Genomic DNA, 26,605 nt, shown 5'->3' with positions numbered 1-26,605 from the left:
GATAATTCTTTTTACTTCTTGTCATGTGATGCATCAACATGGTCTTCTCTGATTGTTTTTAATGTATATTTCTTTAATTATGACTGAGAATAAACTTTTCCCCATACATTTAATTTTTCTTTTGCGAATTGCTTGTTGATGTCTTTTGTCTATCTTTTTTTAAAACAAATATAGTCATCTTTTTATTATTGATTTAAAAGAGAGCTTTATGTTAAGATTTACCCTGTGTCTTTTTAATTTTTAATTTTTATTTATTTTGTATTAAGGGATAGTTGACAAATACAAATTATATATATTTATGGTGTACACATATATACAATATGATGTTTTGATATATGTATACATTGGGGAATGGTTAAAGCAAGCTAACATGTCAATCACCTTTCATACTTGTCCGTTGTCAGTTTTTGTTGTGAGAATATTTAACATCTACTCTCTTCACAATTTTCAAGCATTCAACACATTATTATCAACTACGGTCACCATGTTGCACAATAGATTTCCCTATTTCTGTTTTATTTTTATTTCTTTGAGACAGGGTCTCGCTCTGTCACCCAGGCTGGAGTACAGTGGCACCATCTTGGCTAACTGCAACTTCTGCAAGTGAGTCTTGTTCCTCAGCCACCCAAGTGGCTGGGATTACAGGTGTGCGCCACCATGCACAGCTAATTTTTTTTTGTATTTTTTGTAGCAGCATGGTTTCGTTATGTTGGCCAGGCTGGTCTTGAACTCCTGGCCTCATGTGATCTGCATGTCTTGACCTCCAAAAATGCTGAGATTCCAAGTGTGAGCTACCGCACCTGGCCTCCTATGTCTGTTTTAGATACTGTCTTTGTCCATTCAGGCTGCTATAACAAAATATCATAGACTGGTAACTTATAAACAGAAATTTATTTCTCACAGTTCTGGGGGGTGAGAAATCAAAAATTGAAGCACTGGCAGATCCAATATCTGGTAAGGACTTGTTTTTCATAGATGCTGCTTTCTCACTGTGTCCTCACATGGTGGAAAGGGACTAGCTTGTAGCTAGCTCTCTGGGGTCTCTTTTTCAAGGGCACTAATCCCACTCATGAGGGCTCCACCCTTATGACCTAATCATCTCCCAAAGCCCAACCTTCCAATACTATCACATTGGAGATTAAGTTTTAACATATGCATTTTAGGGGGGCACAAACATTCAAATCATAGTAAATACCATCACCAGTGTTCAGTCTAATCTGTTTCCTTTTTTTGCCTAAAGGTTTGGGACATGCCATCTTACTGGAGAGAACACCATATCGTTTCCCTGGGGCGCATTGCTCTGGCTCTTAATGAGAGTGAGCTGGAGCAGCTGGACCTCAGCTCCATAGACACTGTGGCTTCCCTAAGCCGGCAAACAGAATGGACCCCAGGACAGGTGGGTGGATGTTTCTGGGTCTTTTAACTATTCCATATTTATAAGAGCTGTCTTCATGTCTTTACTGTTAATTTCATCATCACAGTCATTTTTGAGTCTGTTTCTGTTGACTGATTTTTCTCTTAGTTATGGGTCATATTTTCTTTTTTTGTTTGCAAGCCTAGCAATTTTGATTGGGTGATGAGCATTGTGGATTTTACATTGTTGAGTATTTGATTTAGTTGTATTTCTTTGAAGAGTGTTGGGCTTTGTCTTGTCATACACTTAAGTTACTTTCAAATCAGCTTGATCCTTTTGATGCTTCCTTTTGAGCTTTGTTAGGGCAAAACCAGAGTGACCTTTATTCTATTGTTAATTTATCATCATTACTGTGACATGATTCCTTTGAGGATGCTACCTAATGCTCCATGTATTTCAAGACCTCTCTACTTTGGCTGGTGAGAATGTGAACTATTTCCAGCTCCACATGAGCTCTGGAAATTGCTCAGCCTAATCCTTTTTGATTACTGATGACTCTTTTCCTGCCTATGTGGAGTTTCACTCTTTGCATGTGCAAATTAGCAGTCAATACTAGACATCTCTGCAGCCTTCTGGAACTTTCTGCAGTTTCCTCCTCTCCGACACTTTGCCCCACAAGTGATAAGTGCCCTGGCCTCTCTGAACTTGGATCTCTGTATCCTCAACTCAACTGGGCCACTGCGCTTGTTTTGGTTCCTCTTCCTGATCCATGTCCTGGAAACTGCTTTTTGGCAGTAAGTGAGGGTAATTTTAGGACTCATCTTGTTTGTTTTTCTTCTTCTGGGATTATGATTCTGTTGTTCCATATCCAGATGCAGTTGTCTGATATATTTTGTTAAGTTTTCTAGTTGTTTATGGTGGGTGGACAATTCTTATGTTAATTAATCCTTTATGGGCTAAAGAAGAAGTTCTTCCCAGAATTTTAATTGTTTTGATTGGGAGAGAAGTTTAGGGTGTCTAATCCTCTGTACTGCTGGAAAGGGAAGTATTAGCCCTTCCATGTTATCTTCATTCTGAGGCAGCTCTCTCAGTGGTCATTTTCAGCACTAGGCTTATATACAACCTATTAACAAGCCCATAAAAATGTGCCTTTTCTTTATTAGTTTTTGGAAAAGCCCCAGCGTTGACTCCACTCATGTAGTTGCCCACCCCTGAGCAACCACTCTGGTCAGGGGTTGAATATGTTGGTTGGCGAGGCCTGCATCAGGGAGCGGAGTCCATCTTATCACCATCTCATGACCACGTGAGCTGAGTGGGGAAGGGTATGTGGTAGGCTGATTAAGGTCCCCCAAAGATGTCCATGTCTGAATCCCTGGAAGCTGTGAATATGTTAACTTACAGAGCAAAAGGGACTTTGAAGATGTGATTAAGGATCTTGAGATGGGGAAGTTATCTTGGATTATTTGGGTGGGCCCAATGTAATCACAAGGGTCCTTTTAAGAAGGGGCAAGGAGGGTCGTAGATAGAGAAGGTGACGTGATAATGGAAGCAGAGGGACCTAGAAAGAGATCTGAAGGTGCTCTGCTGCTGATTTTGGAGATGGAGGATGGGGCTATGAGCCAAGGATATGCAGGTGGCCTCTTGAAGCTAGAAAAAGCAAGAAAATGAATTCTTCTTAGAACTCCCAGAAGGAACCCATTCTTCTAGTCCATTTTAGGACGTACAGCCTCCAGAACTATAAGAGAATAAATGTGTATTTTTAAAGCCACTATGTTTATGGTAATTTGGTAGAGTAGCAATAGGAAGCTAATAGAGGGTACTTTTCCAAAGAAAAAGTGTGGACGCTGAGCAGCCAAAACCAGTGAATGTCCCTCTACTCTTGTGAGCTTTTTGTAATCACAGTTGCCATGTTTCATAACTCTGAGTGGCACCATTCAAACAGAATACAGTGTGAATGGTGCACCCCTGGATCTGGGCAACATGCAGATCCTGGCCATGAAGATTACATGAGTTAATACTTGAAAACATTTTGAACAATGTCTGGTACATAGTACTCAATAAAAATTAGCTGTTTTCATGTTGACATTGACATCATTGCTTTGTCATTATCAACATTATCACCGTCATTACAGCCCCTTTCTCTGGGTTAGTCTCCTCCTTTGCAAGATGAGAGGGTTAGCCCCAACAATCTGAGGTTCCTTCCAGTCTGATATTCTATAATCCCATGGTTCTTTGACTCTAAAACTGGTTTTGACTAGTTTGAGAAGTGCCACATCACACTGTGCTATTAAAATCATTCTATTTGCAGTCTGGGAGAAACAGAAAAATACATCCAGAAACTAGGGTATCTCCTTCCTTTTGCACTGATTTTAATTCTCATGGATGGCAGTGAGATTTATCAATATGTTTGAAGAGGATATGAAAACCTAACATTTGCATGTATCATTTGTAGTCAGTTCTTCAACTTTAGCTCCCAATCAACCTTGAATGCATGTTTCTAGATTAATAGTCAGACCTGACGGAACTACATTAACAGATAGTTCAGCTCGAAAACCAATATAAGGGAAAAAACTATTATAGAAGCCAGAGGGATGAACAGAGAGATTGAAATCTTAAAGCTATTCATTTTTCAACAGTTAATATTGCCTAAAAGTGTTGGTATTAATTGTCTTGGAATCATTACATATACGCTGGTCTAGTCACTCAAGGAAATTTATTTTAACTTATCACCTTGCAGGCTGAGTTTGCATTTTCCGGGTTTCAGTGGCAAGGACAATTTAATACCATATCTTCAAAGTAATTTTATTTAAATTGTATTTTTGCACTTTCATTTTAAAGTGAGCATGCCTGATAGTTGAGGAGCCCAAATTGCTCTGAGTCAACTAGTGAAACCTGATTGTGAAGACTTAATAAGAAAAATTTGAAAGCTAACTTGAATCTCCATCTTTTCTCCATAGCCAAACACCTTCACTGGCTAAGAGTATTGGCCCTGGAATCAGACTGCCTGGGTTTTGATTCTAGAACCATCATTTTCTTTTTTCTTTCTTCTTCTTCTTTTTTTTTTTTTTAGAATGAGTTTTGCTCTTGTTGCCCAGGCTGGAGTGTAATCTCCACTCACTGCAACCTCTGCCTCCCAGGATCAAGCAATTCTTCTGCCTCAGCCTCCTGAGTAGCTGGGATTACAGGCATGCACCATCACACCCGGCTTATTTTGTATTTTTAGTAGAGACGGGGTTTCTCCATGTTGGTCAGGCTGGTCTCGAACTCCCGACCTCAGGTGATCCGCCCGCCTTGGTCTCCCAAAGTGCTGGGATTACGGGCAGGAGCCACCGTGCCTGGCCAGAACGATCATTTTCTAGCTGTGTGATCTTGGCCTAGTTACTTAACCTCTCCTTGGCTCAGTTTGCTCATCTGCAAACGAGGGATACTATTAATACTTACCTCATAGGGTTATTTAGGAGGATTAGATGAGATAGTATGTGTAAAGTGGTCAAAGTAGTGCCAGCACACAGTATGCACTCAAGAAATGTTAGCTACAAGAAATGTTAGCTACAATAAATGTTAGCTATTACCACTTTGGATATACAGTCCCATTAAGTCAAAGACATATAAGTCTAAGCATGGTGTTACTGAATCCCCCACCCCCATAGTAGCTGTGAGCTTTGTAATCATGGAGGACAACTTGATGAGGACACTGACCAGTCCGATTTTCAGAAACATGAGAAATCTTCCTGAAGCCAGTCTATTACATGAAGGCAGCAAAATGAAGCATGTCAAATAATATATATTGCCCATGACTTCTGTAAGTCACTCACTCAGATGTTGTTTCTTTCATTGATTGATTCATTCATTCATTCATTTACTCAAGAAGTACTTATTGAACTCCTACTGTGTGGCAGGCATTATGCTAGGTGCTGGGGACTCATTGGTAAACTACCTGGATATGGTCCTTTTCTTTTGGGAGCCTACTTGGTGATACAGACAAAAAAGTGAGTAATCAAAGTGAAAAATTTGAAAAATCACGATAAGTGATGTGGAAAATGGACAAGGTGCTCATGGGAATAGTGGGAAGAAGGCCTGTTTGAGATGAAAGAGTCCAGAGGGCAGTTTTCTCTGAGTAGGCAGCATTTAAACAGACCTGAGGGGTGGGAAGCACCAGCCCATGAAGATGGAATTTCATTGCAACATTTCACAATCTTCCTCAACACTTTCTCTCAACACCTTAGTGATCTATATTGTGTGGTGGGGATGACTAACATTAAACGGAGATGGGAGCCGGGCATGGTGGCTCACACCTGTGATCCCAGCACTTTGGGAGGCTGAGGTGGGTAGATCACTTGAGGCCAGGAGTTTGAGACCAGCCTGGCCAAAATGGTGAAACCCTGTCTCTACTAAAAACACAAAAAATTAGTTGGGTGTGGTGGCGGGTGCCTGTAATCCCAGCTACTCGGGAGTCAGAGGCATAAGAATTACTTGAACCCTGGGGGATGGAGGTTGCAGTAAGCCAAGACCATGTCACTGCACTCCAGCCTGGGTGACACAGTGAGACTCTGTCTCAAAAAAAAAAAAAAAAAAAAAAAAGAGAGATGGGAAGATTGACTATAGCCTGTGATTTTCACTTCCACTTAGATGTCTGTCCTTGGATGTCTCCTCATCTTTGCCTTGTGAGGTCTTATAATCTGTTTTACTTGCTCCCATGAGCACTGAAGGAACCAGACTTTATTTTGCGAGACAGAGTCTCACTCTGTCACCCAGGCTGGAGTGCAGTGGTGCAGTCTTGGATCACTACAACTTCCACCTCCCAGGCTCAAGCAATCCTCCCACCTCAGCCTCCCAAGTAGCTGGGACCACAGGCATGTGCCACCACGCCTGGCTAATTTTTGTATTTTTTGGTAGAGACAAGCTTTCACCATGTTGGCCAAGCTGGTCTCAAACTCCTGACTTTAAGTAGGGATCTTCCTGCCTCGGCCTCCCAAAGTGCTGGGATTACAGGTGTGAGCCACCGTGCCCGGCCCAGACTTTATTTTATAGCTGATCTTCATAGGATTGGCTTGGATGCCTCCTCAGGTCCTACATAGGTAGATCAAATGAATCAGCACATGTTTAGTTACAAGTGGCAGAAAACCCAACACAAACTGGCTTGAACAAATAAAGGGGCTGGGTGCAGTGTGCAGTGGCTCACACCTGTAGTCCTAGAACTTTGGGAGGCTGAGACGGGCAGATCACTTGAGGTCAGGAGTTTGAGACCAGCCTGGCCAACAGTGAAACTACTTCTCTACTAAAAATACAAAAATTAGCCAGGCATGTTCACGCCTGCCTGTAATCCCAGCTACAGGCTGGGGAGGCTGAGGCATGAGAATCGCTTGAACCCGGGAGAGGGAGGTTGCAGTGAGCAGAGATCATGCCACTGCACTCCAGGCTGGGTGACAGAGTGAGACCTTGTACAGCTGGATTCAGGATCTTCAACACTCTTGGTGGTAATCTGTCTCTTATCATGTTTTTGAACTTTGCTTTTCTTTGTGTTGGCTTCATTGAGAGACAGGCTCTATGCCTGCATGTGGTAGGTTCCAGCAGATCCTTGTGTATATCCTTGTAAGTTCAAGTCCAGAGTAAAGAAAGCTCTTCTCCTAATGCTCCACTCAAAGTTCTGGTTGACTCTGGTTAAATCACATGTCCAATCCAGAACCAGTGACTGCAGCTAGGCTAAGGTATGAATTGAAATTCATCACTCCTGGAACTTGGTGCAGTTAGCTTTGACTGAACCACATGAAGCAGGAATACAAGAGAGGTGGTTCTCCAGAGGAAGTTATGAATGATGAATAGCCACTGTGCTAGAATTATGGAGACCTATGTGTCAGTCGCCTTAAATGAAGGCTTAGTTTAAAATAGTTTAACACCAAAGCATTTTGTGTGCTACTCTTGGAATTGAAGAGTAAACATTGGAATTGAAGGGGTAAACATATTTCTGTAGGACCATAGAGGAAGAAAAAATCATTCTGGCTGAAACATCATGAAGAAGGTGACATTTGAGTTGAACCAAAAAAAAAAAAAAAAAAAAAAAGAATGTCTGCACTTGGAAGTGCAGAAGGGCATTTCAGATGAAAGGACTGGTTTGAACAAAGGCAAAGAGACAGGAAATTATCAGGTTTTGTTGTGAGGTTGTGGAAAGGCTGGGTGCAGTGGCTCATGCCTATAATCCCAGCACTTTGGGAGGCCGAGATGGGTGGATCACTTGAGGTCAGGAGTTTGATACCAGCCTGGGCAACATGGTGAAACCCCGTCTCTACAAAAAATACAAAAAGCCAGATGTGGTGATGTGCACCTGTAATTCTAGCTACTTGGGTGGCTAAAACACGAGAATTGCTTGAACCTGGGGGGGTGGAGGTTGCAGCGAGCTGAGACTGTGCCACTGCACTCCAGCCTGGGTGACAGAGCAAGACTCCGTCTCCAAAAAAAGAAAAAAAAAAAAAAAAAGGAAAAGAAACGTTGTGGAAAAAGATGCTGGAAAAGTTTGGATCCTGATGCAGAAGAAGTTGTATGTCCAAACTGTCTGAAGGTCATAAGAGTGACTGAAGGAAATAAGCAGCAGAGACACAGGACACAAGTGCCTTTAATATTGGTGAAGGATATAAGAGATTCGTTGCCTGAAGACACCTCCATAGATTAGGGGACATACTCAGTTGAAGTAGCATCTTAAGGACATGAACTTGGATGCAGAGGCCAGGATGGTTTGGAGTGGGGATTCCAGAGGAGTAGGATGGGAGATCAGTCAGGAGACTACAGCAACAGCTTATTTATCCCCTCAGGCCTGGGGACCTTGATCATTCCTGGATGGTTTATCTTTTATTCTTACTATTTTTTAGGCTGAATCCATTTTGCAAGGGTACCTGGATGATTCAGGATACAGTATCCAGGACCTGAAGAGCTTTCATTTGGTAGGACTTGGTGCAACCCTGTGTGCTATAAACATCACTGAAATCCCACTTATAAAGATCTCAGAATTCAGGTAACTAAAATATGAATGTGCAAAATGGCAAATGGGTTAATTCATCCATCCATCCATCCATCCATCCATCCATCCATCCATCCATCCATCCAGATATTCCACCTCCTGACACTTGGCACCTTTCTAGGCTAAAATCCCACTGGGCTAATGGGATAAGCTGGATCTGCTGTCCCTGCTGAGCCTACTGTGCAGTGTGCATGTGTGTGTGTGTGTGTGTGTGTGTTTGTTTTTGGCTGAAGAGTCCAAGCTCATATTATATCCCTCCCTCTTTAACCACTACCAGGGTGGTAGTGGCCAGAATTGGGACCCTGCTCTGCGGCACACATGTCTTGGCCGAGTTTAAGAGGAAGGCTGAAGTCGTGTTTGGGGATCCCACTGAGTGGACCAGTTCTGTCCTGCAGGAGCTTGGGACCATTGCAGGTAAGACTCACCCTGAGCATGCCTTTCTCTCCCTTTCCAAACTTAAATGTGGGGACACAAAATAAAACATGATCCTTGGCCACGTGTAGCAAACATCAGTGGCGTTACAGTAGAACCTACATTTCATGATTTGAAGTTGCAGAGGGTGGGTCTGCAAATCTGCTTTTAAAACAAGTTCTCTTGGAGATTCTTGTGTACACTAAAGTTTGGAAAACCGCTAGTTTAGAATGTGATTTAATTGGCCCCTAAGTAGGTTTATACAAAATTTGAAAGTGTGTACATTGAAGTTCCTTCTGGGCATGTGTTTCACTGTAGGAGGCCAGTCAGGGCTAATGTGACCCACATTTATTTTTTTTCTGAGTTGATGAAGGAACTTGATTCCCCAGTGTGATTTCCAGGGCCTTTTGTAAGGAATGATGCTTGCCTCGAACACTCAGATCTGAGCATTATGCAGCACCATTAATAAAACAAGCGGAGTTCTGATGGCTTGAACTAAACCCCCGTGATTCCTTTTTCTCCCCAGCTGGATTAACTAAGGCAGAGCTCCGGATGCTTGACAAGGATTTGATGCCATATTTCCAGCCATCAGCAATAAAATGCCTTCCTGATGAGATATTCAAAGTAGGTGCTCGGTACTTCAAGGAGAAATGGGAGCTTGACCCCATTTCAAATCACACAGGGAAACAGGTGATGGGCCTTGGAATTTAGAGGCTTGTGACCAGGCTCTGCTGATGGGGTCAGAGGAGATCTGTATGAGTTTAGGTGTTTTTAAAAAACATTTTTTCTTAAAATTACAACATGTAGTTTAATTATATTTATTTTTATGGTCATCTTCTCTTCTTCCAGCAGGTAGTACTGATTTTCTACTTATGGTGGTATGACAGGTTCATAAACCCTTATGAAAACCCCTGGGGACAAATATAGTTCAGAATTCAGAATTTCTCAGATTTTGAAAAGATCACCCTGTACATTTACCGTATGTAACTTCATACCCCCAGCAGTGTCTGGGGAAGCGCCTTGTAAGCAAACACATTAATATTTCTGTGAAGAAATCTGTGACAAGCCACACTAATTGGAATAAATAGAGACTATAAATAAATAGCCTCACATCACTTCAGGTAAAGTTTTGCTGATAAATAAGTTTGACTTAAACTTTGGGGGAAAACTTGCAGTTTTCAGATTATTTTTGGACTTCAGAATTGCAGATGAGGGATTGTGGACCTTTGTAACATTTCCTTTTAAGACATAATTAAATAAAAATATTTTAGTTGATTTAGGTCAGGCATGGTGGCTCACACCTGTAATCCCAACATTTTGGGAGGCTGAGACAGGCCAATCACCTGAGGTCAGGAGTTCGAGACCAGCCTGGCCAACATGGTGAAACCCCGTCTCTATGAAAAATACAAAATTAGCTGGGCGTGGTGGTAGATGCCTGTAATCCCAGTTACTTGGGAGGCTGAGGCAGGAGAATCACTTGAACCTGGGAGATAGAGGTTGCAATGAGCCAAGACCACACCATTGCACTCCTGCCTGGGCAACAAGAGTGAAACCATCTCTCTCTCTCTCTCTATATATATTTTTTTCTTTCTCTCTATTTTTTTAGTTGATTTAAAGAAAAGTATTAGGAAAATCACAAGAGGACAGGTGATAAACTGCTATGGAAAAAATTGAGAGGGTGAAATTGGATCATTTGAAGTAAGGGAAGCAGGGTATCTAATGACAGGTCCTTTTTTTCTGTCTGTTTACAAGATTAGGGGAGTGTTTGGTGAGAATAGTCTGCTCTGATGAGGAGGCAGTGACTCTGGGGTTCCTGTTTGCTTGGTAATGTGGGAACACATTTTGTCCACCACTTCTGGATAAAACACGCAAACCAGGCTCAACAAACTCCCCCAGTGCCACATCACTTGTTCATTTCAAGAAAGATAGCCGAGGCCGGGTGCAGTGGCTCACACCTGTAATCCCAGCACTTTGGGAGGCCGAGGAGGGTGGATCACGAGGTCAGGAGATTGAGACCATAGTGGCTAACATGGTGAAACCCTGTCTCTACTAAAAATACAAAAAAATTAGCTGGGGTGGTCGCGTGTGCCTGTAGTCCCAGCTACTTGGAAGGCTGAGGCAGAAGAATGGCGTGAACCCAGGAGGTGGAGCTTGCAGTGAGCCAAGATCGCTCCACTACATTCTAGCCTGGGCGACAGAGTGAGACTCCATCTCAAAAAAAAAAAAAAGAAAGCCGACCTTCAATCACTTCAGCACCCCGGACAGTTCCGAGCACATTGCAGGCATAATAGCTGTTTGAGGGCAATAAATAGCAGTCCTCAAAGCCATTGAGCAAATACCTGCTTCCCCTCTGGGGCACTCTGCATGGGACAAGCAGCTTGGTCTTGGATGCTGGCATTTTGCTAAGCACTTTCTCTTGGTCTTGTTTGGAGTGCTGTTGTGCTGCTTCCTTGTACAGGTATTTATCTATTCCAGAAATCCCTACCGATCACCTACATTGTGGTAGGCTCCAGGGTAGGTGCATCTAAGGATGCACAGGTGAAGGGGTTATCACATAGTGCCTTCAGGGGCCTGAAAGGTAACATAAGGTGCAGTAGGCTAGGTAGAGACCGAAGTGAACTGGAGAGCCCTGTCTAAATGTGGAGGCTGCTTCTCATTCCTAGCACATTCATGCAGTGTGACCATGTGGGCCCAGGATTGCTGAATTTTCCTTTTTACTTTTTCCGAGAAGAAGTCAGAAATCTTCATTTTCATATGGAATTGCTTGATAATTAAATGTTGGCAGCCAATCTGAATTTATTTTTGAAAACACAGTGCCGTAGGCCTAGAGATTCAATCTGGCCTGTGGGTCGCAAGTCAGCAACATTGATAAAAGAGATAATTTTTAGAACACAGACTCTGTGTTAATGTTATATGGAAGCCAAAAAAGTACCTGTGTGACCACCCCACCGTGTGTGTGTGTGTGTGTGTGTGTGTGTGTGTGTGTGTGTAGTGAGAGGAGAGGAGGTGATGCTGAATTTTAATTTTTTTGAGACAAAGTCTCACTCTGTTGCCCAAGGGAGTGCAGTGGCACAATGATGGCCCACTGCACTCTTGATCCCCTGGGCTCAAGCAATCCTCTCACGTCAGCCTAAGTAACTAGGACTACACACTTGGCTAATTAAAAAAACTTTTTGTAGAGGAGGGGGTCTCACTGTGTTGCCCAGGCTGGTCTCGAACTCCTGGGCTCCGTTAATCATTCTGCCTCAGCCTCCTAAAGTGCTGGGATTGTAGGCATGAGCCATGGTGCTTGACCAACCAGATGCTGAATCTTGGAGAACAGCTGGCGATGAAGAAGAAACAGTGTTCCAGGCAGAAGGAGGTGCACAGAAAGATGCTGCCTCTAGGGAACTGTAAATATTGGCACCCACTCTCCTGGAGTGAAGAATGCCAGGTGTGAGGCCGGAGAGGTGGGCAGAGTTTTTTCCAGGAGCCTGAACTGTGTTCTGGAGTGGGGTGCCTTGAAGGGCTTTACACAGAGGGATATGATTCCAGGGAAGTATCTACCTGGACAAAAGAGGAGGAGAGGGTGACTGACAGGAGAGGAAGGGATAAGGGAGCATAAGCATCTTTCCCAGATTCTTCAGGGCCTTTAGAAAATAAACATGATGATGTAGAGTCCCCTTCGTATTCCAGTCCCATTGGAACGAGTCACCAAGTCCTTTGATCTGGAAGTGACTTCAGAAGACACCTTGTTCACAGTCCTTGAAGACATAGTCTGGCCGGCAGAATTTCCAACTCATGTTGTCCATAGCAGATATCACCAATAGATGACTGCATTTTCCCTCCATTGAGCCCTCACAGAGCTCATCACATGGTGCTCAGGCAGTCAAACCAAAGGATCAGAATCAGTCAGCAGAGGAGATGAGTTCTCTATGCCGTCTCACATTTATCCCCAAAGCCCAGGGAGGCTGTGTAATTTGTCCAAGGCGACACAGCAAGCATGTGGCAGAGCATGGGCTCGAATTCAGGCCTCTGGTCTTTAGGGCCTGTGTTTCCCCCTCCACATCAGTGTTTCAGTTTTGAAGCACTGGGAAGCTGTCTTGCATTGCATTAAACAACATTGCCACATAGGGAGGAAATCATGCCTCCGTTTTCAACTCTCCATTAGTACTTCTAATTACCTCAAGGAGGAAGTGTCAATTTAACACCTATATAGTACATTTTACATTCTCTCTCTCTCTTTTTTTTTTTTTTAAGAGGCCAGGGGTTCAGATATTGTTGGCGGACAAATCTAGCTAGGATTCAACAATATTGTTTTATTTTTATTTTGCGGCTCCTATTTAATGCTTGCTTATGGCAAGTCTGCCGGCTTTCCGTTTTTGGAAATTTCCATTTTAAATTTTCTATTTTTAAATGCGTTTATTTTGGTAGTGCAAGAGTGATCTAATTTTAAGGAAATATCTTAAAGAGGACCACACATGATACACACAAGGGGATGGCAAAGTTGTGCGCATCCGGCGCGGACGCCCGAGGTGTGGGAAATCCGGGGAGGGGCCCCGTGTGAGGGTGCTGCCCCTTTGCCTCCTTCAGGAGCTGTCCGCGGAGCAGATCGCCTCCCTGGGTCCCGAGAACGCGGCGGCGGTGACCCACGCCCAGCGCCGGCGGCTCAGTCCACTGCAGCTGCAGAGCCTCCAGCAGGCGCTAGATGGCGCCAAGACTCACTCCTGGCAGGACGCGCCCGCTAGCGCCAGTCCCACTAGGACCTCATCCTCGCGTTCTCCCGCAGGTGAGCAGAGCCGCCCTCTGCCCCGTGTCCCAGCCCCACTCTCCTTCCGTGTCGCCCCTGTCAGGCCTGGGGTGGGGAGATTCTTAAGATTCAGAGCGAGGTCTCTGACAGTCACTGGGGATTCTGCCCTCAGTGAAAAACCCGAAGTCCCTATCAAGCTTCCCTACCAAGCTTCGGAATTAGTGATTCTCAACTATGGCTGCACTTGGGTGGGGAGCATTAAAAATCTTCCAGTTCTCCCGCCCCTACCCAGAACGCATAACATCAGAATCTCAGGACTAAATTCATTTTAGCCGCTCCTTTGCAAACTCCCTCCTCACTATGCAATAATAATGAACTATTATTATTATTATTATTATTATTATTATTATTATTTTGACTCAGAGTCTCGCCCTGTCGCCCAGGCTGGAGTGCAGTGCCGCGATCTCGGCTCACTGCAACCTCCACCTCCAAGGCTCAAGCGATCCTCCCTCCTCAGCCTCCCAGTAGCTAGGATCACAGGTGTGTGCCACCACACCTGGTTAATTTTTGTATTTTTAGTAGAGATGGGGTTTCACCATGTTGGCCAGGCTGGTCTTGAACTCATGACCTCGGGTCATCTGCCCACCTCAGCCTCCCAAAGTGTTGGGATTACATGCGCGAGCCACCAAGCCTGGCCTGTCCAATATTAATTAATTCAACCCATGTTTACTGGGCACCTACTATGTTCCAAGTCTGCAGTAGGGGTTGGGAATACAGAGGTGAGCAAGATAGATAAGGCCCTCTTGTAAATGAAGAAGATATTTCAAATCTGACAAGACCAGGGAGGGTGATAGGGACTGAGGGCTGAGCTAAGATAGAGAAGCCTCCCCAGGGAGTGGCACTGGATCCTGGGAACATGGCCTTCTTTCCTTTTTCTCCCCCATGCCTTTCTTACAGCTCTCCCCATTTCCCCTTCACTTTCTCACTTCTTTGTGATGCCTTCTGTTCTTAACACCACATTTGGACCATGCTCTGGGGAGATAGCTTCTAACAAGATGGGGAACAGAGATGTTCCCTGCCCTCATTGAGCAGCCTGGCGTGGAGGGAAGACATGTACCCTAGTGAGCATGAGGCAGGTGCTGGGTGCTGAGATGGGGAACACACAGGGAACACACATGGGTCAGGAAACCTCCTAAAGTCGGTGATGTCTCAGGTGAGACACAAGGTGTGAAGAAGATGGGCTTAGCGAGGTAGACAGTGTCTCAGGAGTAGGTACCAGCATGGGCAAGTGCCCAGAGAAGTCAGAGGATTTGGTGCTTGACTAAAACCTCCACTCCACCTTTTCCTGACTTGAATGTCTCCCTACCCTACCTTCACAAAGGGATGGTGAATTGGAGTATTCCCCATTTCTGCAGCCACAAGTGGCCAGAGGTGGCACTTGAAAACATAAATCATGCCTTTTGATGTATTATATTATTACTTTAAAACACTTTTCATTGAGGCTGGGCACATTGGCTCATGCATGTAATCCTAGCACTTTGGGAGGCTGAGGTGGGCGGATCACCTGAGGTCAGGAGTTTTGACACCAGCCTGGCCAACATGGCGAAACCCCGTCTCTACTAAAAATACAAAAATTATCCGGGTGTGGTGGGGGGCACCTGTAATCCCAGCTATTCGGGAGGCTAAGGCAGGAGAATTGCTTGAACACTGGGTGCAGAGGTTGCAGTGAGCTGAGATCATGCCAGTTCACTCCAGCCTGGGCAAAAGAGCAAAACTCCATCACAAACAAACAAACAACAACAACAAAAACTTTCCATTGAAATATGATATGCATGTATTTAAAAGTTATTTGTAAATGTTACAGCGTTTTGCACGAATAGATAATATGTGCAATAGATAATGCACAGGGTTCCAAATATATAAAGTCTGAAAGGCATGTGGTGAAACCTTTTCCTCCATCCCCTGTCCCCCAGCCACCCAGTTTCCTCCCCAGAGGCAACCAATGTTACCAGCTTCTTGTGTATTTGTCCAGAGATATTCTGTGCATACACAGCAAATCAAATATAGATAATCTCTGCACTTTTCACAAAAGCTTATTATACACCTTATTCTGCACCTTGTATTTTTCACCTAACAATATACTTTGGAGGGAGTTCTGTATCTGTGCACAGGAGCTGTGCCATTGTTGGTTTTATGGCTATGCCATAACTGTATTCAACCAGAGGTCTGTAGATGGACTTGCAGTTGTTTCTATTTTTTTTTTTTTTTTTTTGCTGTTACGAACAATGCTGCAGTTCCTGACCTGATATAATTTGCATCTGTGCAAGTATGTCTGTAGAATAAACTCTTCAAAGTGAGATTGCTAGATCACAGGGTCTGCATTTATAATTTTGATGGATGTCGGTTGGGTGTGGCAGCTCATGCCTGTAATCCCAGCACTTTGGGAGGCCGAGGCAGGTGGATCACTTGGGATTAGAAGTTTGAGATGAGCCTGGCCAACATGGTGAAACCCCGTCTCTACTAAAAATGCAAAAATTAGCCAGGTGTGGTGGCACGTGCCTTAATCCCAGTTACTAGGGAAGCTGAGGCAGAGGAATCGCTTGAACCTGGGAGGCGGAGGCTACAGTGAGCCGAGATGGTGCCATTGCATTCCATCCTAGGTGACAGATCGAGACTCTGTCTTAAATTTTTTTTTTTAATGGATGTTGTCAAATCCCCTGCAGAAAGGTGTGACCAGATTTCCCTTGAAACAGCAGTGTCAGAAAGTGATGAGGGCCCCTTAAAAAGATGTTCCCTGCATGTCCCTGGCTGGGCAAGATCCTGGATGCCCCTCCTTCCTTCACCCCAAGGGCCTAAGTGAAGGCTGCCATTGGGTGAACCCTTCCTATGGAACAGAGCCGTAATCTTTTGTTTCCTAAAGTTGCTTAATTATCAGAATCACCTGGGAGAGATGCTTAAAATACAAATTCCTGGGTCTCCTGGCAGACTTGCTAAATCAGAATCTCCAGGGGATCCTGGAATTGGTGTTTCTAACAAGCTCCCTAGTACATGCTGACTGACACAATCTCATTTAATTCTCACTCCCCCACCTTTCCTCCTCTTTAGGGGTCATTGTTCCCATTTAAGAGATGAACAAATCAAGGCTCTGCATCAAGTGGTCCCAGAGAGAGACTCGGGGAGTTGGACATGACATGTCCACCTTCTGCTTGCTGCCAGAACTTCATGTGTACTCTTATTTTGTATTTGCTTTTAGGAGCTCTCCAGTCATTGGGTCTTTGGCTTGGTTGTCCCCTGCTGGTTCTAATGGCCAAGCCCCTGTGGTGAGTGGCGTGAGCGCATCGTCCTGTGTTGCCCCAAGCAGCTGGCCAACGCGTGTAGAGACAGGATGCTTCAGATGGTGGGACACCCTTCCCTGGATCCAGACCCTCATCTAGGGCAGGGAGACCCTGGGGCCTTGATGGTGAAAATGCACCCCAAATGAAAAATAATTATTAAAAATGATCTTGCAAATTATTTTTAATTTTTTTAAATTTTAATTTTCGTTAGTACATAGTAGGTATATATATTTATGGGGTACATGAGATGTTTTGATACAGGCATGCGATGTGTAATAATCACATCATGTAAAATGGGGTATCCATTACCTCAAGCCTTTATCCTTTGTGTTACAAACAATCCAATTGTACTCTTTTAGTTATTTTAAAATGTACGATTAAATTACTATTGACTATAGGGTCGGGTGCAGTGGCTCACGCCTGTAATCCCAGCACTGTGGGAGGCCGAAGCGGGTGGATCACCTGAAGTCAGGAGTTCAAGACCAGCCTGGCCAACATGGTGAAACCCCATCTCTATAAAAATACAAAAATTAGCTGGACATGGTGGTGTGCGCCTGTAATTCCAGCTACTCGGGAGGCTGAGGCAGGAGAATCGCTTGAACTGGGGAGGCAGAAGTTGCAGCGGGCAGAGACCATGCCACTACCCTCTAGCCTGGGTGACAGAGTGACTTTATCTCAAAAAAAAAAAAAAGTTACTGTTGACTACAGTCATCCTGTTGTGCTATGGAAGAGTAGGTCTTACTCATCTTTCTGTTTTTTTGTACCCGTTAACCATCTGCCTCCTCCCCACCAACTCTCCCATTACCCTTCCCAGCCTCTGTTCACTCTCCTTCTACTCTATCTCCATGGATTTAATTGTTTTGATTTTTGATCTTGCAAATTCTTAAGCCCGCTCATCTCCTCAGCAGGAAGCCTTCTCTGTCCCATTGCAGCCTCTTTTGTTTTCCAGCTTGGAGACAGAGAACCTGTGGGGAAGGAAGGGTGTTTTCCATTAACAGCACGAGACCCTTACAATCAAGTTGCTGCCCTCACTTTATAGAGATACCAGAGAGAGGCAGTGCAAGAAAAGGCACCATTTTAGCCAGGGCCTCATCTAGTTTCTACTTGGGCTTAATTTCACTTTCTTGAAGCTACAGGCTACATTGGATTTCTCCTCTACAATATTTAGCAGAGCTGAAATAAATGAATCCCTGAGCAGAAGCCAATATTCTTGCCTGATTACTGGGACTAATTGATGTTTTGGTGGGCATTGCATTGGTTGGAAATTAAAACATTTAACATGGCTCAACGTTAAATCAATTTAAAAATACATTTTTCAGATGTCTTCCATTTCCTTGGGACTCAGCTGAATGGATGGCTGTGAAGTTATCATTAAACTCTCAAAATATTCCCTGTTTTTGGTGGAGATGGTGGTGGCTCTTCTGGTTTTAAGTTGCTCTGGGCTTTGGGGAATTGGTTGAAATAAAAAATAAAAGTACGTTGGGTAAGTCAGTCACTGATGTGATCCTGGCGCAGCTGAGAAAACTCCACCCACTGGCTCGATGCTGCTAGAATGAAGTTACTTCCGGGAATTGCCAGGATGCTTTTAGCCTTAGGTTTAGGAAGTCAGGGCTCAGGGAAGGGGGGCAGCAGTGGTGTTTGCAAACACCTTCTCGAAGACAGCATCACAGCTGCTTGGCAGGGCGTTTCTCTGGTGGCATCCTAGGCGCTTCTGTTCTGCCACCAGCACACCTTGGGTTCTCCTCCTAGTCACCCATCCACAGTAGACATCTCATCTGGAGGTAAGAAAACTCTGCATGTCTCTGAAAATCTTGGTGTCCCTAAAAGGCGGTGGATTTTACAAAGCATCATGAGTAGGTGTTGCAGAGGCTGGAGTGTATTTTCAGAGGTCACGTGGTTTTATAGAAAACTAAGACTGCAGTGTGAAAGGTGTGATCCTACGCGTGTTATTTAATGTCTGACTTGGTTTTCCTTCATCCCGGCAGGGAAGTGGCAGCAAATGGTGCTCCTCAGGTACAGAACATTAATTTTTTTTGTTTTTGTTTTTGAGATGGAGCCTCACTCTGTCACCCAGGCTGGAGTGCAGTGGCATGATCTTGGTTCACTGCAACATCCACCTCCCGGGTTCAAGTGATTCTCCTGCCTCAGCATCCTGTGTAGCTGGGATTACAGGCATGCACCATCACGCCCGGCTAAGTTTTGCATTTTTGGTGGAGATGGGATTTCACCATGTTGGCCAGGCTGGTCTTGAACTCCTGGCCTCAAGTGATCCGCCTGCCTTGGCCTCCTAAAGTGCTGAGATTACAGGCATGAGCCACCGTGCCTGGCCCAGAACATTAATTTTCTTACAAACAGCAGCCCCCAGTTTAGCTGGGCTGGACCAGCTGCTTGGAGAGGGGTGCTTGATGAGAACGTGTCTGCACAGACTCCCATGAGGATGTCCTTGGATCTCAATCGTTATTCTCACTTTCTGCCGGTCTTGGATTATCCTGGACAAGAAAAAGCAAACAGTAACAAAATCCACTCTCCTGTGAGTCAGGCTTCACGCTGCCAACTTCATGTAGCTTTTGTATTTCATCTCTTTCTGGTCATTTGTTTCTGATCTAATTCCTGTTTCTTTCCTCCTGTCTTGAATAATGACTCCCATTACAGAGGGCTGACTCTGGGTCAGGCTGTCTAAGGGCTTTCACTTTGTCATTAGCTCATTTCATTGTGGCTATGCTCCTGCCAGGTAGGCACTGTTAAGATTCCCATTTTCCAGGTGAAGGGACTGAGCCTGAGAGAGGTTAAGGAGCTCTTGTCTAAGCTTCCCAGATAGGACGAATTTGAATCCTGACTTCTTTATCCCTGCACTGTGCTGCCTCCTGGATGGGTGTCCTTTAACTTCTCTAATAAGTCAGATCAGAGAGAGATTCTGTAAATCCCTTCACCTCCTCCTCTGGTGGGAGGCCAGTTTGCCTCACAGCACATATAATTGGTGATCGCTCCAGGCAGGAAGACAAATCTAGCTGATGCCCTGCAGGAACCCCAGGGTCTCAGGTTGAAATGCGCAGTCCTTTGCATGCAGGAAAGCAGCAGGCCATGCTGGCAGGTGCTGCTCCCATTCCCCTTTCAATGTCAGCTCTCCTGATGGATTTCTAGCCTCCATCCTCCACAGCCCTCCTCAGCTGGAGGCAGGGATCACTGGCAATTGTATGCAGATCACAGCGTGTTGGCTTTGGTTCTTATCGGTCAGGACCTGTGCCATTCTGGCTTCTAAATTTTTTGAATATCACCCCAGTTAGATCCTTTTGCAGAATCTCCACCTTCAGGCCTGCTCCAGACACCAAGCCTGGCTTGATGGGGGCTGCAACTTCAGCCTAACATCCAGTGGAACTTAGAATGAACTTATTCTCTCTAGTCTTGGTACCCAGGGGTTCAGCCACAGCTGCTTGTGATGGGCTGTACTACCAAAGAGAGGTTACTGTGTCTTGGTGTGTGTGTATGTTTACTCTGCTTTACTGAAGTCATAGAAGAGAGTTACAACACAGCAAACAACTTAATATTCAATACTAGGCATTTTTTTGTCCTTAAAAGTCCTTTGCCCACTTTTGCCTCTTGAGGGGCCTTTAAAAATATTGGGCCAGGCATGGTGGCTCATACCTATAATCTTAGCACTTTGGGAGGCTGAGGCAGGAGGATCACTTGAGGCCAGGAGTTGGTGTCCAGCATGGGCAACATAGGGAGATCCTGTCCCTACCAAAAAAAAAAAAAAAAAAAAAAAGGCTGGGGGCACTGGGTGGGTCACTCCTGTAATCCCAGTATTTTAGGAGGCTGAGGTGGGCAGGTATCTGAGCTCAGGAGTTCAAGACCAGCCTGGGCAACATGGTGAAACCCCGTCTCTACTAAAATACAAAAAATTAGCTGGGAGTGGTTGCACGTGCCTGTAGTCCCAGCTACTTGGGAGGCTAAGCAGGAGAATTGCTTGAACCTGGGAGGTGGAGGTTGCAGTGAGCTGAGATTGCACCACTGCATCTGAGTCTGGGCAACAGAGTGAGACTCTGTCTCCAAAAAAAGAAAAATTAGCCCCTGCCTGGTGGCACACGCCTGTAATCCCAGCCACTCAGGAGGCTGAAGTGGGAGGATCAGTTGAGCCCAGAATTTTGAGGCTGCAATGAACTATGATTGTGCCACTGCACTCCAGCCTGGGTGATGGAATGATCTATATCTATCTGTATATGAGATATATATCTCTTATATATGATATATATGTAATATACATATATATATATATACAAACTATCTATGGTATTGGAAGAATCCCAGGAATCGTTGGAGGTCTTGAATGAATTTGAAGCGGGTACTCACTTCAAGACTACTTTAAGACACACATTTTGTTGATGTCCCAACTAGACACTGTGTGGCCTGGGAATATAGATGCAGATAGATATCTATATCTATCTGTATGTGAGATATATAGCTCCTATATCTTATATATATGAGATATATATCATATATAAGAAGATAATATATATGAGATACATATAACTCATGTATATGATAATATGTCTTATATATAAGATAATATATGAGATATATATCATATATAAGATTATATTTAGATATATAAGATATGTATATTATATATAGATATCGAAGATATCTAAATATCTTAGATATCGAAGATATCTAAGATATATATAATCTTATATATAAGATTATATATATCTTATAAATATATTATAACATAATATAATATAATTGAAAAAAAGTAAACATTGCAGAATTCCCAGGCCACACAGTGTCTAGTTGGGACATCTACAAAGTGTGTGTCTTAAAGTAGTCTTGAACTGAGTACCCTCTTCAAATTCGTTCAAGACCTCCAACGATTCCTGGGATTCTTCCAATACCATAGGTAGTTTGTATTACACTTTTCTGTTGTCACTTCCCCGATTACTGATTGTTTCAGAAAGAGACATGGGCTTGACTGATCCATGGAGATATCTGCAGCTTGGCAGCAGCTGAAGTCTTTATTTGCCTTTATCTCCATTGTGGCCTCTGATGAGCCAGACTACAGAGATGCTGATGAAATCTGGGAGGCAATGGTGGAGGCTGTAGTTTCCCAGGAGAACTCTGGCCCTGGGAAATTCCTTCCAGTCTCTGAGTCCCTGTGGCACATCTCCATGTGTGGCGAACTAGGTGATTGCTCCTAGTGATTCCGCTTAGTTCCTTTATTAGAATTATAAGCTTTTTGCCATGTGACTTTGTAGTACATCTCAATAGGTAGAGTCTAATTCCTTGCCCTTCTAACTTTGGGCTTTGGTCATTGGAATGTGAGCAGACACAACATTTTCCCCCAGCAGAAGTTTTAAATGTGCTGCATGATTTGACTTGACCTCTTGGCAATTGCTTCTCATGTGAAGGGACATGTGGAGCAGACCTGAACTCAACCCAAATCTTGGAGCCAAGCTGAGCTCAGTAGAACCTAGCTGAGCTCAGCCAAGCCAAACCCAGTGTAATCACAGCCAACCTGAAGACTCAGAAGCAAGAAACAAATATTTGTTATAGGGATCCATTGGGATTTGAGAGTTATTTCTCTTTTTTTAAGTTATTATTTTTTTTGAGATGGAGTCTCGCTTTGTCACCCAGGCTGGAGTGCAGTGGAGTGATCTCGGCTCACTGCAACCTCTGCCTCCTGGGTTCAAGCACCACTAGTGCCTCAGACTCCCGAGTATCTGGGATTACAGGCATGTGCCACCTTGCTTGGCTAATTTTTGTATTTTTTGGTAGAGATAGGGTTTCGCCATGATGGCCAGGCTGGTCTCGAACTCCTGACCTCAGGTAATCCACTCACCTTAGCCTCCCAAAGTGCTGGGGTTACAGGCATGAGCCACCGTACCAGGCCTAGGGAGTTCTTTGTTATTGTAGCAAAAGCTGTCTTATATATCATGTCATTAACATGCCCACCTTACACAGTGCTGGTCCCATTCTGATGACAGGAAGATGATACATTTTATCCTTTACCCTTACCATCATTTACTATGTACACTATGCCCATTTGTCAAGCTCTTCTGCCTCCAAAAAGTGCTATGGTACTTGATACCTGATAATGGTCTTTAACTTCTGTCATGCACCCATTTATTTCCCATCTCCAAGACCAGGGGTCATAGAAATCACAGGAAAGCTGGGGTCAGAGCTTATACTCATAACATGGTTGTTCCACCTATTTTGCCATGGCAGACTTTGTATCTCATGGCTCACTTAACTACTTTACCTTGAGCACTCACTGTTCTAACACTCATTTCCCCCAAATCTATAACTTAGCTTCTCTCCCTGGAGCAATCAAGGCCCTTTTACCTGGAGTCTCCCAGAAGGATTTTCAGGTCATGTGCTATATTAGCTCATCCTTAGGGAGGAACGTTCCAATTGAAGAAGCCTTCTGACTCTCCCTCAGGTGTGTGGTCATCTTCTCTGCTCATGCTGGAAGACAGAAGACCCTTTGAAGTAACTTAGTTCAACAAGTCTGCCCTTAAGTTGTCTTCCCCCTGAAGATCTGCCCCATCTTCGTCTTCTCCCTGCCACACCAGGTTCATTGAGAGCTCACTCTCCACCGTGGTCCTCTCTCACGCTCCCTGGCATCTTGCAACAGGGAACTTGAGATGCTGATGGGCAGTTGGGTGGATTCTCAGTGGTGGCCAGTCCAGCTCCAGGACCTGCCATAATGGAAAGGGTTTGGGGTTGGAGGAATCAACATGACAACTCACCAGCCTGTATTCCACCCGAATGTAAGCTTCTGTGGGCAGGAGGTTCATCTGTCTTGTTCGCTGCTGTGTTGCTACTGCCAAGCAGTCCCCAATAGGCTGGTCATGGCTGGTGTCCGTTACATATTTGTGCAGTGTATGGGTGAACATACACACATCCTTTCTCAAACAAAACTGAACTCAGTAGGACATTCACTCAGGCAAAGATTGGGAAAATTTACCTCCATTCTGGAGGAGGAAGGGAGATAGAATCAGAACATATTCATTTAACAAACATTTATGGAGAACCTATTTTTTTGGCAGACCCCGTGCTACAGAAACAACAGCACACAAAGACCTGCTTTCATGAAGTTTACAGTCTACTGGGGGCTGGGAGAGGCAGATCATAAACACACACATGCACACACATACATGTTCACATCCACACACCCCTGTATCAGATAGTGATAAATATTATGGAGCAAAGAAATCTGGAGGAAAGGATTGAGAGCTCCAGATGGTGATGGTAGGGATAGGGGTGGTGGAGAACAAGCTTTAATAAAACATTAGGTGGTCAGGAAAGGCTCTGCCCTCAAGAGGGATACAATCGCTTCTTCAAGGTCCCCCCTCTCAATGCTGCCACATTTGGGATTCAGTTTCAACATGAGTTTTGGGGGGGTCATTTGAATCATAGCACATGGTGTCCACCATCAGCTCTAAGTTTACAGCCTAACACTTCCACAATAACGAGAGAGAGAAAGAGAGAGAGAGGTATTTCCTAGTTACTTCAGCAAAAGTCTCCAGGTTAGGTCTGATTGGGCTTGCTTGAGGCAGATGCCCATTTCTCATCCGACAACTGTGGCCCAGACAATGGTTACACCAATTGGCCAAGGCTAGGTCTGATTACCCTAAATCCTACCACAAATAACATTGACTGAGCAGGAAAGGACTGATTCCAGAAGAGATCAATTACTAAATGTGGTAAGCAGAATTCTGAGATGGCCCCCAAGATCCCTGCTCCCTGGTGTGCACACTCTGTGCAATCTCCTCCTCTCCAGTGCTGCAAAACTAGAGGATGTGATGGAATAGCCCTGCCATGACTGGGCTACTAGTTAGTCGATTTTGAGTTAATCAAAAGGGAGAGCATGTGGGTGGGCCTGACCTAATCGGGTGCACCTTTAAAAGGGACTAGGCCCTTCCTGAAGTCAGAGATGCTCAAAGTGTGAGAAATCCTATGGAGAAGCCACAGGGCAAGGACCTAGGGTGGTCTTTAGGAGGTAAGAGAGGTCTCTGGTCGATAGCCAGTAGGAAAACAAGACCTCAGTCATAATGATGCAGGGTAGATGAACTCTAAACTGGGGCTTAGCCTGTGAGGGTTCTTGGCCTTGCCCAGGAAAGAATTCAAGGGCAAGCTGGAGGAAGAAGAAAACAGCTTTACTGAAGTGGTTGTGTTACAGCTCCTGCAGTGTTACAGCTCCATGACGGCTCCTGCAGAGCAGGGCTACCCCATAAACAGTAGCATCTCTGGGCAGTTTTGCAGTCATATTTATACCGGCTTTTAATTATATGCAGATTAAAGGGTGGTTTCTGCAGAAATTTCTAGGGAAGGGGTAGTGACTTTTAGGTCATCAGGTCATTGCCATGGAAAGGAGTGGTAACTCCCAGGTATTGCCGTGTCAACGGTAAACTGACCTGGCACACTGGTGGGTGTGTCTTAGGGAAAGCTACTTCCCTCCCAGCTCTGTTTTAGTTAGTCCTGAACTTGGTTCGGCGTCCAAGCCCCACCTCCAGAGTCAAGTCCTGCCTCCTATCTCAAGATAATCAGAAGGAAAAGAAGTCTGAAAACAACCAGTCATCCTGGAAGAAGACCCTGAGCTTTAGATAAGACTGCAACTCCAGCTAACACCTTGATTTCAGCCCCATGAGACCCTGAGCAGAGAATCCGGTTGAGCCATGCTTGGATTTTGACCTATAGAGCTGTGAGATAATACATTTGTGTTGCTTTAGTTGATGCACTTCTGTCAATTCGTTACACAGCAATGAGAACTGAATAAGGGAGAAACAAATGCCAGGTAGACAAAAGCGACGATGTGCATGAGGAGCTGAGACAGACAGCTGCCTGTAATTGAGCCTTACTTAGCCTGGAAGGTATGGCTATGTCTCTGAATCCTCATTGGAAGAAGTTTTATTGGTCAGGCATCCTGTCCCATGTCAGCCTCTCCCTCTAGGATCTTTTGCTTCCTGCAAGGAATGGGGCCTGGTATGTTTATCTTTTGCATTTGTCATTTATAGTGACTCAGCATCAATTCATCTTTTCCCACAGTATTGTGAATTTCCTTTGGGGAAGCACACTTTTGGTACTCTCCAGTGGATTAAGTGGCATTAGCCCCACCTTCACTCCAGTGCTGGGCCCTGATTCCCTTAAGTCAATTAGCATACTCCATTCCCCAGGCCATAATGACTGATTCAGGGATGGACCAAAGAGAGCCAGGCTTTGGATGTTTTATTCAACTGTCAGAGTAAAGAGAAAGAGAAGTTCTTTCTCTTTCTCTTTCCTTTCGATAGCCAGTAGGAAAACAAGACCTCAGTCATAATGATGCAGGGTAGATGAACTCTAAACTGGGGCTTAGCCTGTGAGGGTTCTTGGCCTTGCCCAGGAAAGAATTCAAGGGCAAGCTGGAGGAAGAAGAAAACAGCTTTACTGAAGTGGTTGTGTTACAGCTCCTGCGGTGTAACACAGAGGAAAGGGAAGTTCTTTCCTCTGCACATGAATTGGGCAGCATCTTGAAGTAGTAAGAAGAGAAGCTTTCTAAAGGAATGAAATTAAGAAATGGAGTGAGAAGAACGGAGTTAAGAAATGGTGTGAGGTCAGGCACGGTGGCTGACACCTGTAATCCCAGAACTTTGGGAGGCTTAGGTGGGAGGGAGGGTCACTTGAGCCCAGGAGTTCGAAACCAGCCCTGGCAACATAGTGAGACTCCCTGTTTCTTTTTTTTTTTTTCTTTATTTTACTCTTAGTTCTGGGATACAAGTGCAGAATGTACG

At 44.5% G+C, this 26,605-nt stretch overlaps 1 protein-coding gene and 1 long non-coding RNA gene across 2 annotated transcripts in view; one reads left to right on the top strand and one right to left on the bottom strand.

Annotated features, from left to right (window-relative positions):
• OTOA (otoancorin) overlaps positions 1-16,977 on the top strand; it is an 81,297-nt gene extending 64,320 nt beyond the window's left edge. The window contains 6 exon segments of the mRNA XM_024233703.3: positions 1,241-1,396; positions 8,218-8,360; positions 8,644-8,780; positions 9,304-9,401; positions 13,350-13,545; positions 16,760-16,977. Coding sequence (XP_024089471.2) covers positions 1,241-1,396; positions 8,218-8,360; positions 8,644-8,780; positions 9,304-9,401; positions 13,350-13,545; positions 16,760-16,830 — 801 coding nt within the window. The 3' untranslated portion in view covers positions 16,831-16,977.
• Positions 15,904-25,112, bottom strand: LOC129050725 (uncharacterized). The gene is made up of 3 exons (XR_008514438.2): positions 23,585-25,112; positions 23,178-23,300; positions 15,904-17,806 (listed from the first exon to the last, which is right to left on the bottom strand). It is a non-coding gene; the product is annotated as an uncharacterized LOC129050725 (long non-coding RNA).
• Positions 25,113-26,605: the final 1,493 nt, after the last annotated feature.

This window comes from Pongo abelii, chromosome 18 (genome assembly GCF_028885655.2).
Source record: "Pongo abelii isolate AG06213 chromosome 18, NHGRI_mPonAbe1-v2.0_pri, whole genome shotgun sequence".
Classification (NCBI taxonomy): domain Eukaryota; kingdom Metazoa; phylum Chordata; class Mammalia; order Primates; family Hominidae; genus Pongo; species Pongo abelii.
This window is presented reverse-complemented; position numbering and strand designations above follow the sequence as displayed.